Source organism: Ahaetulla prasina, chromosome 2 (genome assembly GCF_028640845.1).
Source record: "Ahaetulla prasina isolate Xishuangbanna chromosome 2, ASM2864084v1, whole genome shotgun sequence".
Taxonomy (NCBI): domain Eukaryota; kingdom Metazoa; phylum Chordata; class Lepidosauria; order Squamata; family Colubridae; genus Ahaetulla; species Ahaetulla prasina.
In genome coordinates this window covers 270,916,494-270,927,957 of record NC_080540.1, presented here as the reverse complement: position 1 = coordinate 270,927,957, position 11,464 = coordinate 270,916,494, and the positions used below count along the sequence as shown (strand labels likewise).

At 40.7% G+C, this 11,464-nt stretch overlaps 1 protein-coding gene across 2 annotated transcripts in view; it reads left to right on the top strand.

Annotated features, from left to right (window-relative positions):
* Positions 1 to 10,901, top strand: part of TBCA (tubulin folding cofactor A) — a 33,030-nt gene extending 22,129 nt beyond the window's left edge. For both annotated transcript variants that reach the window (XM_058169593.1, XM_058169594.1), the window contains exons 2-4: positions 2,791 to 2,896; positions 4,450 to 4,536; positions 10,597 to 10,901. In XM_058169593.1, the coding sequence (XP_058025576.1) occupies positions 2,791 to 2,896; positions 4,450 to 4,536; positions 10,597 to 10,677 (274 nt within the window). In that variant the 3' untranslated portion in view covers positions 10,678 to 10,901. The remainder of the gene's footprint in view (positions 1 to 2,790; positions 2,897 to 4,449; positions 4,537 to 10,596) is intronic.
* The last annotated feature ends 563 nt before the right edge of the window (positions 10,902 to 11,464 follow it).

The following is an 11,464-nucleotide window of genomic DNA, read 5'->3' as shown; positions in this document are numbered from 1 at the left end:
TTAAACCATCAAGTGAGATTAAAGTTGCATTCTCACAAAGCGTTTGGCTTAGAAACCAGTAAAAAAATGTTGCAAGTGAGATTAAAGTTGCATTTCCACTAAGTGTTTGGCTGAAAATCGGGGCTATTGTTACAATTATAGCCTTTTTTTTTTTTTGGCTACTCCTTGTACTGCCTCCTGTCCCCTATTTGCTTAGAAAGCATTAGTAACAAACAGTATTTTATGCTGTTCAATAATGCTGTTAATATGAACAACTTAATTTGCAACTTACAAACTTTTGCTGTGCTGACATAGTTATGCTGTAAGTAATCCATGCATATCTGTGAGTTAACAAAACTGTAAAGCTTAGCAGTTCTGCTGAGCATGCTTGCAGCTAATCAAAATGCATGGAGTACCTCCCAGCCCATTGTGCCCTGGATAGTCAGGAATTGCAATTTAAAAAACAGCCTTCCAAATAAATAAATAAACTGATAGTAGAATATAAACGTTATTTCATATTGAATAAAACTGAATTTCACAAAATTAAAGCAAAGTTAATGCATTAGTTGATGAGCTAAGCAAATCTCTGAGTTAATTCCTGCACTTTCCGGATCTGGTACTACTTTCTGATTGTTTTATATCCATGGACAAAATTTATCCAGAATAAATTTATTTGGCATCAAAGCCAACACAGAGATGGAATTGCTTCCAATCCTGTACAATTTGTGTTGTTCTTTTGGTATGGCAGGATACTTAGGAAAATATATTTTCCCATTAAAAACATCAATTTAAATCAGATATATGTACTTGCTCATTCATAAATTGTTAAAGAATCAAGGGATACTGTAGTATAGAAAAGTTTTGTTTCATAGTTCTTGAAGAAATCTATTTTAAAGGCAGAAACTGGTTCTGTGGTATTTATTCAAGTGTATAGTTAAGTATAAATGAAACAGGAGATTCTTTCACCAACCAAGACCCTAAGCTAGTTTGGAGCTGCCAAAGTTAAACCAGCACATTTTTGTTTTAGTATGGAAAGCATTTTTATCAAGCATTCAATGCAGCTCTTCTCTTTTGATGATGGATTCATCATAGTCTGAATCAGTAGCTTAGGTGCCATATTTTGCAATTCTGATTTTATTTAATAACTGTTCTTTAAAAAATGCATTTCAGTTGTTTAGTCATTACATAAATAATACATTGATACATTGGTTAGCTAGCTAAGAAATGGTTGCAGGTGACACTAAAAGTAATTGTTCTGCAGGATCCTTGCTGCCATCATGTGGGAAATCCAGGGTCAATATCAGATCAGAAAGCTTGTCCAGGATGTACATTTCTTCTTTCAAGGGAACCTATAACATGTTTCTAGAATATGTTAAATCCCAACCATTAAGTTTTATTTTATAATGACCACGAGCCTTTTTGTTCCTCTGATTTAATTTCAATTGATTTATCATTCAGACATTCAAGTGGGCAAACCAAATTTAAGTCTTTTTGGAATAGAGGGTGCTGCAAACTTAATTTTTGGAATAAGTATCGACATTTTTCTTCCAAGAAGAGTTTCAATAGGGTTTTTTTCTGCCATTCAATTGAATCCAGTTTCCAGAAACGCCCTGGACAAGCCTTTGTGCCTAAAGCAGAACTAGAACACATGATCTCCCAGTTTCTAATCTGATGTTTTAAACACTATTCTAAACTTACTGTCTTCAAAACTATATTGGATTTTTAATACTTGGCAACATGATAGAATAGAATAGAATTTTATTGGCCAAGTGTGATTGGACACACAAGGAATTTGTCTTGGTGCATATGCTCTCAGTGTACATAAAAGAAAAGATACGTTCATCAAGGTACGACATTTACAACACAATTGATGGTCAATATATCAATATAAATCATAAGGATTGCCAGCAACAAGTTATAGTCATACAGTCATAAGTGGAAAGAGATTGGTGATGGGAACTATGAAATGATTAATAGTAGTGCAGATTCAGTAAGTAGTCTGACAGTGTTGATGGAATTATTTGTTTAGCAGAGTGATGGCCTTCGGGGAAAAACTGTTCTTGTGTCTAGTTGTTCTGGTGTGCAGTGCTCTATAGCGTCGTTTTGAGGGTAGGGGTTGAAACAGTTTATGTCCAGGATGCGAGTAAATTAATAATTTAAAAATAAATTAATAATAATAATAATAATAATAATAATAATAATAATAATAATAATAATAATAATAATAAATTAATAAATTAATAATTTACATTAACATTGGTATAAAAATGTAACTGAAACAATACTTATATCTTCAAACTTGGGATGCTATGTTTGCTGGAGAATTGTGGGAGTTAAAGTCCACAAGTCTTCAAGCTGCCAAGTTTGGGGACCCCTGACTTATGCTAATGTAATTCAGAACAACCAAAATTTGAATGTTGATGTCTATTTAACAGATGTATACGACCATCAAAGTGACTATGAATGATGTACATCAGAAACAAAACAATAAACAAAGTAAATAACCAAACCATGTTTAAAAAGAAGTTGCTCTTACATTTGTCTGTATGGAATTTTTAGCAACTTTAATAAGTCGTCTGCTAGGTGGTACATGAATTTTATTTTTATTCTAATGGATGGATTCCTTAATTATTAGATGTACATCTAGTTATTCTCCGGGACAGTCAGAATGCATAACTTAATAATAACATATTTAAAAATAAAGTAAGTGGTACTCTAGAGTAGCTGTAATATATGGACATTTATAAACTTTTCAGATAGGAAAATTTTATGTGTATTTATAATTTAACAAATTATACCTTTTGTGTGCAGCTTGGCAAAAGAAAAGGTTATGTATGAAAAAGAAGCAAAACAACAAGAAGAAAAGATTGAAAAGATGAAAGCTGAAGATGGAGATAACTATGCAATTAAAAAGCAGGTAAAGTTCATGAGTGAGTGGCTGCTTTTGGGTAGGGGAGGGAGCGAGGTATTTGTAAGACTCACTGGGAAACTGGCACTGTTGAAAATGAAGATCACATGACTGCAGCAGCACTGAAGCAGCCACAATTTTCCCAAATGTCGTTTCCGCGAGAGTCATGGGTCCCAAATCATGACATAATTTGAATACAGTTGTTTAACAACCACAATTGGGAGCTGCAGATCTGCCACTAAGCAACGTGGTTCCTAAATGAAACATTACATGATCTTAACAAGCTTATGATTTCACTTCCATGATGGTCATTAACTAAATCACCTGCAAAATGTCATATGACTCTGCTTTGCAATTTTACTTCTGGTTTCCTCATTAAATGTGGTGGTCAGAATCCAGTTCTGAAGTATATAAATGGCGATCACCTCAGCATTGTGACACTTTGACAGTCATAAGTGTAAGGACTGATCATAAAGTTACTTTTTCAGTGCTTCGTACCATCGAACAAGTTACTAAACAGTTACTAATTTGTTAAGGACTAGCTGTAGTCTAGGTCCAGTAGCTAGTACGTATAATTAAGAAGTTATTCTTATCAACAGTGCTCTATAAGAAGGGAAAAGCAATACTGAAAATTCTAAGATAGAATTTGTATAATTGGAAAAAATCATTGGATATTCCTTAGTGCACTCTGAATGTCGCAAAAATATGAAATATGTTATGCTGCCTATATACCAACTTTATCTTGGAATCTTTTCACAGCTATATATAGTCGTGTATACTGAACCCTATTTATAGTTCTATAAATTACTGTTTCTGTTGGAATCTTCATGTTTAGTAATTCGCTAATTAATTTTCATTTCTAGCTACGTTATATACAGATCTTTTTTTACAGATCTTTTCAGTTCATAAATTTGAGAGCTGAAAATATTCCATTAAAAAAAGGATGGTGTTGTGGACAATTACAACATTGTCTTCTAGAGATGTATACAAGATGTTCAAATACATTGGGGTGCCAGATCAGTAATTTCTCACAAAAAGCATGGTGAGAATAATCTTTCTCCTAAAACAAAACCCAAGGATGAGTAATAACTTTTTTATGCATGATAAGCATCAAAAATATGAGCCTGCTGGTCTTTGCTTTTCATTTTTCTTTACCTTTTTCTCAGTCAGAACCTCCTGCAGTGAGCATCCAATGTGATCAATAACTCAATAACTTTTTTCATGCAGTAATTATCTCTGTGCGGTATTATCTGAACACTGTTTTTATTTATTACCCAAAAGATGTAGGAGATATTTATATAACCAGCTGATCCCATTTTGGACGAAGCTGTTTCTAACCGCAGGGGAAATAGTTTATATCAAATAGTATTTTAAATAACTATTTCATAGAAAGCTTTCTAATCATTTTTGCTTGAAGATAGAAGTAATATTGAATACTCCTTCTTTAATAAAATACTGTTTATGCGTATGAATATATATATCAATGTGATGTCTGGTTTTAGGGAGCTAATATCAAAATGGAAAGTTATCTCTTATTTGAAGTAGTTGCTTTCACTTTTTAGACTGAGATCTTGCAAGAATCTCGAATGATGATTCCTGATTGCCAACGTCGACTAGAAGCTGCACATTCTGACCTTGTTCAACTATTAGTAAGTATGGAAGAGGAATTTTTCTATAGACTGCCAGCTGAACTTAGATTAGTTTATATATCTTCTGTTTTGATATATCACCAAATTGGTGTTTTTTTTTAAATTTTGTAATTTTTATACCGCCCTTCTCCCGAAGGACTCAGGGTGGTTCACAGCCAAATAAAAACAACAGTAAGTAAATACAATACAAATAAAATCAATAATTAAAAAACTTATTCAATTTGGCCCCGATTTAAAATACATTAAAACCATAAAACCCATTAAAATTTAAAACCCAATAATAAAAATTCTATGCCAGTCCTGCGCGGAAGAATAGATACGTCTTCAGTTCACGGCGGAAGGTCCGAAGGTCAGGAAGTTGTCGAAGTCCTGGGGGAGGTTCGTTCTAGAGGGTAGCAGCCCCCACAGAGAAGGCCCTTCCCCTGGGGGCCGCCAGCCGACATTGTTTGGCTGGCGGCACCCTGAGGAGTCCCTCCCTGTGAGAGCGCACGGGTCGGTGGGAGGCAAACGGTGGCAGTAGGCGGTCCCGTAAGTAACCCGGTCCTAAGCCATGCAGCACTTTAAAGGTGGTAACCAGGACCTTGAAGTGCACCCGGAAGACCACAGGCAGCCAGTGCAGCTTGCGCAGGAGTGGTGTTATATGGGAGCTAGGAGCGGCTCCCTCTATCACCCGCGCAGCTGCATTCTGGACCAACTGGAGCCTCCGGGTGCTCTTCAAGGGGAGCCCCATGTAGAGAGCATTGCAGTAGTCCAGGCGAGAGGTAACAAGAGCATGAGTGACTGTGCATAGGGAATCCCGGTCAAGAAAGGGGCGCAACTGGCGGATCAGGCGTACCTGATAAAAAGCTCTCCTGGAGACGGTCGTCAAATGTTCTTCAAAAGACAACCGCTCATCCAGGAGAACGCCTAAGTTGCACACCCTTTCCATCGGGGCCAATGACTCACCCCCAACAGTCAGCCGCGGCCGCAGCTGACTGTACCGGGATGCCGGCATCCACAGCCACTCGATCTTGGAGAGGTTGAGCCTGAGTCTGTTTCTCCCCATCCAGACCCGCACGGCTTCCAGACACCGGGACAGCACTTCAACAGCTTCGTTGGGGTGGCCTGGGGTGGAAAAGTATAGCTGTGTATCATCAGCGTACAGTTGGTAACTCACCCCAAAACCACTGATGATCTCACCCAGCGGCTTCATATAGATGTTGAACAGGAGAGGCGAGAGAATCGACCCCTGCGGCACCCCACACATGAGGCGCCTCGCGGTCGATCTCTACCCCCCTGCCAACACCATCTGCGACCGGTCAGAGAGATAGGAGGAGAACCACTGAAAAACGGTGCCTCCCACTCCCAACCCCCCCAGCCGGCGCAGCAGGATACCATGGTCGATGGTATCAAAAGCTGCTGAGAGATCTAACAGGACCAGGGCAGAGGAATAACCCCTGTCCCGAGCCCTCCAGAGATCATCAACCAATGCGACCAAAGCTGTCTCTGTGCTGTACCCAGGCCAAAAGCCGGACTGGAACAGGTCCAGATAGACAGTTTCATCCAGGTACTGGGGTAACTGATGTGCCACCACACTCTCTACAACCTTCGCCACAAAGCGAAGGTTGGAGACGGGACGGTAATTTCCTAAAACAGCTGGATTCAGGGAAGGCTTCTTGAGGAGGGGTCTCACCACCACCTCTTTCAAGGCGATAGGAACAACCCCCTCCAACAAAGAAGCATTAATAATCCCCTGGAGCCAGCCTTGTGTCACCTCCTGTGTGGCCAGCACCAACCAGGAGGGACATGGGTCCAATAAACATGTGGTGGCATTCAGCCTTCCCAGCAACCTGTCCAGGTCCTCAGGAGCCACAGGATCAAACTCATCCCAAATGGTCTCAACAAGACGAGTCTCCGACGTATCACCTGAATCTACCCAATTTTGGTTCAACCCGTCCCGAAGCTGAGCGATTTTATCGTGCAGATACACACTAAAATCTTCGGCGTGCCCTTGCAGGGGATCATCCCGCACCTCCTGCTGCAGGAGAAAGCGGGTCACCCGAAACAGGGTGGCTGGGCGGTTATCTGCCGATGCAATAAGAGAGGAAACATAAGAACGCTGTTAATGTGCATATCTCATTATTGCCAGCTCTTCAAAATAGACACATTAAAAATATGAATATATGAATATTTAAGAATAAAATTGACAGTTTTACAGAAAAAGTATACTTCTTGAGACTTACTTATGTTAAAATGGCCAACCCAAAATAGTCTTCCTCTAATAGTACTGGGATCTGATTTTCAGTGATTTAAGAATTTCCATTACAATTAGTCAGTTGATACTTGATGCGAAATTTTAATCAGATGTTTAAATTGAAATATGGTTGTTATTTATTTATTTATTTATTTATTTATTTATTTAATCAAATTTGTATACCGCCCTATCTCCCGAAGGACTCAGGGCGGTTCACAGGCCAATAAAAAACATATAAATACAGATTAAGATCACAATTAAAAAACTTATTCTAAAGCCAAATTAATTAAAATGATATAAATACTAAAACCAATTAAAATCAATATAAATTTAAAACCTAGTCCAGTCCTGCGCAAATGAATAAATATGTTTTAAGCTCGCGGCGGAAGGTTTGGAGGTCCGGAAGTTGACGAAGTCCTGGGGGGAGTTCGTTCCAGAGGGTGGGAGCCCCCACAGAGAAGGCCCTTCCCCTGGGTGTCGCCAGACGACACTGCCTAGCTGACGGCACCCTGAGGAGTCCCTCTGTGAGAGCGCACGGTCGGTGAGAGGTATTCGGTAGCAGTAGGCGGTCCCGTAAGTAACCCGGCGCTATGCCATGGAGCCCTTTAAAGATGGTTACCAAAACCTTGAAGCGCACCCGGAAGGCCACAGGTAGCCAGTGCAGTCTGCGCAGGATAGGTGTCACGCGGGAGCCACGGGGGGCTCCCTCTATCACCCGCGCAGCCGCATTCTGAATTAACTGCAGTCTCCGGATGCCCTTCAAGGGGAGCCCCATGTAGAGAGCATTGCAGTAATCCAGGCGAGACGTCACGAGGCGTGAGTGACCGTGCATAGGGCATCCCGGTCTAGAAAGGCGCAACTGGCGCACCAGGCGAACCTGGTAAAAGCTCTCCTGGAGACGGCCGTCAAATGATCTTCAAAAGACAGCCGTTCATCCAGGAGGACGCCCAAGTTGCGCACCCTCTCCATCGGGGCCAATGACTCGCCTCCGACAGTCAGCCGTGGACTCAGCTGACTGTACCGGGATGCCGGCATCCACAGCCACTCTGTCTTGGAGGGATTGAGCTTGAGCCTGTTTCTCCCCATCCAGACCCGTACGGCTTCCAGACACCGGGACAGCACTTCGATAGCTTCGTTGGGGTGGCCCAGTGTGGAAAAGTACAGCTGGGTGTCATCCGCGTACAGCTGGTACCTCACACCGAAGCCACTGATGATCTCACCCAGCGGCTTCATATAGATGTTGAACAGAAGGGGCGAGAGAATCGACCCCTGCGGCACCCCACAAGTGAGGCGCCTCGGAGCTGACCTCTGCCCCCCTGTCAACACCGTCTGCGACCGATCGGAGAGATAGGAGGAGAACCTAAAGATAGGAGGTAAACGGTGCCTCCCACTCCCAACCCCTCCAACCGGCGCAGCAGGATACCATGGTCGATGGTATCAAAAGCCGCTGAGAGGTCTAATAGGACCAGGGCAGAGGAACAACCCCTATCCCTGGCCCTCCAGAGATCATCCACCAACGCGACCAAAGCCGTCTCAGTGCTGTAACCGGGCCGGAAACCGGACTGGAACGGGTCTAGATAGACAGTTTCATCCAGGTGTAAGGGAAACTGATATGCCACCATACTCTCTACAACCTTCACATGAGCGGGTTGGAGACCGACGATAATTACCTAAAACAGCGGGTCAGGCAGGCTTCTTGAGGAGGGGTCTCACCACCGCCTCTTTCAAGGCGGCCGGGAAGACTCCCTCCACCAAAGAAGCACTCGTAATTGCCTGGAGCCAGCCTCGTGTCACCTCCTGAGTGGCCAGCACCAACCAGGAGGGGCACGGGTCCAGTAAACATGTGGTGGCATTCAACCTACCCAACAACCTGTCCATGTCCTCGGGAGCCACAGGGTCAAACTCATCCCATACAATGTCACCAAGACCACCCTCAGACACCTCCCCTGAGTCACCGCAATTTTGGTCCAGACCGTCCCGAAGCTGAACGATTTTATCGTATAGATAACCGTTAAACTCCTCAGCACTTCCCTGTAACGGGTCATCCCGTTCCCCCTGATGAAGGAGGGAACGGGTCACCCGAAACAGGGCGGCTGGGCGGTTATCTGCCGACGCAATGAGGGAGGAGGCGTAGCAACGCCTCGCTTCCCTCAATGCCACTAGGTAAGTCCTATTATAGTGTCCACTAGTGACTTCACTAGTGTCCGATCAGCCTCCGAACGGCTAGACCTCCAGGAACTCTCTAGGCGTCTTCTCCGGCGCTTTCATGTTATAAAATATATGCAATGCAGTGGATGAAATATCAAAGTTGGCTTGAGGGAAGCAGGTTGATAATTAAACTTGAGGATGGTGTAGAAATATAATGGAGGTTGGAGAGAAAATTATTTATGGGTATTTGGATAAAAGAGAAACAAGAGCATAATCAGTCACTAAACATAATTCTTAAATGAGAGCTTTGGACAACCTTGTATTTAAGTTAGACTTTAAAAGAAATAAATAATTGCAGTACCAATTCTTCTGAAAATTGCCATAGGCTTACTCTAAAGTGTTGGAAGCAACACTTCAATATGTTAACAAATACAGAACCTGAATCGTATGTTTTCCCCTTCAAGTCTATTTCAGGGTTGTAAGCTAAAGAAATTTTTTAACCCAGCGTTCACTGTTTATTAGAAGTTCTCATAGATTTAGGAAACATTTCTTTAGCTGTGGCCCATAGGATCTTCATTTTAGATCTTTTCTGGAAGCTCTTTTCTGTAGCAATAGCAATAGAATTCAGACGGTTTAGAGTCAGCATCCTTATTGGTAACACCAAAGGCAAACCTTGTTTAGCATCCTGTATTTGACAGTAGACAATCAGCTGTTGCCAAGCCCAGAGTCAACACAAATGAAGTCCAGTCAAGGTTCAGTCCTTTATTTGCTTAAAGCTAAAGGGCAGAATCTTGTCAAATGAAAGCTATAATCTTCTAACCTACTACATATACCCTGCTTCCTTGAAAATAAGACTCAATCAGAAAATAAGCCCTAGCATGATTTTTCAGGATGCTCATAATTTAAACTCTACCCAAAAATAAGCCCCAGTTAAGATCATCAACCAAGAGGGATACTGTACTGTATTGTAAGACCTAACCAGAAAATAAGCTCCAGCGCATCTTTTGGAGCTAAAAATTAATATAAGACCTGGTCTTATTTTCGTGGAAACATGAAAATAAGGATGGAGCTTATCTGAACCTCTTCTCCTATCCCCCATCCAGTTTGGGACTGTGTAGTCTCTCTCTGGTAACCCAACACCCACCCACCCCCAGTCCTTCAGGTGCACATTCCAGCAAAAATGCCTTTGGGAAACCTTCCTGTAGGATATAATTGCTTTCTCTTGCTGCTTTTTCCCCAAAATTGATGTTCATACATATGTTGGCTATTGTTTATGAGCTACTGTCATCACAGCTAATGTAGTCATTAATGGTATCTAATCTTGTTTCAGGTGTATTAGGTTGATTGGCATCTTCTTGTGGCAGTTTTAAATTCCACATATTGTATATGAAAAAGGCTTTCATTTTTATCTTCTTACAATTGGATTTAAATGTCCAGATAAGCCTTACCAATTTAAAGATGGACTTTGTGGAACACTGTCTGAAATACCAGACAGTACTGTTTTAAATTAACTGTAACAAGATCCATGTATCTTATCCTAGCCAAACAACTCTATGATCCCATTGTTTATTATTCCTAACACCACTGGTACTAACAATAATTTCCGTATTATAGGATGTTGCTTCTAAAGGTTGGAGGCATACTTTTGAAAATATTTAAAAGTTTTTATTTATTTTCAGGAAAATGAAAAAGAATTGGAAGAAACTGAAGAATATAAAGATGCACAATCAGTACTGGGATCGATAAAGTTAGAAGCCTAGACTGATTTTTCACCATGTAATGGATATGCTTCAATGTTGGGTCCGTGGCTACTTTTTACAGTTTGGTAATTGCTGTATATTTGTTCTAGTAGTAATAAGAATGATAGTGTACTAAAATTGTATTTTATGCCATTACAAATTATTCAGTTTTTTTTATTTAATTTTTTGAGAAAAGCATTGTATAATCATACGAGGTAAAAATAAAAACTTAAATCAAAACAAAAGAGCATTTTTCTAATTATTTTTAGCATAAATAATATATCCAGGATTGAATCAGGCTATCAACTGCATTTTCTGCCCCTAATAATGGGTACTGTTTCTGATTCTCATTTGCACATAATTTTCAGGAATTTACTAATATCCAGAATCCAAGGTTTTTATCCAATGAAGCCAATGATGGGCAACATGCTTCAGTAGCTTCCCCTCAATGTAACTGGTAACAAGAAATACAGGTAGTCCTTGACTTACAACAGTTCTTTTAGTAACTCTTCAAATGCACAACACCACTGAAAAAAGTGACATGACCATTTTTCACAGTTTTGACCATTGCAGCATCCCCATGGTCATGTGATTTACATTTGGATGCTTGGCAACTGACTCACATTTATGAGGGTTACATCTGATCCCCTTTTGCTACCTTCTAACAAGCAAAGTCAATGGGGAAACCAGATTCACTTAAAAAATCTGTTACTAATTTAAGAACTGCAGTGATTCATTTAACAAATGTGGTGAGAAAAGTCGTAAAATGGGGGCAAACTTACTTAACAAATTTCTCAACATAAATTTT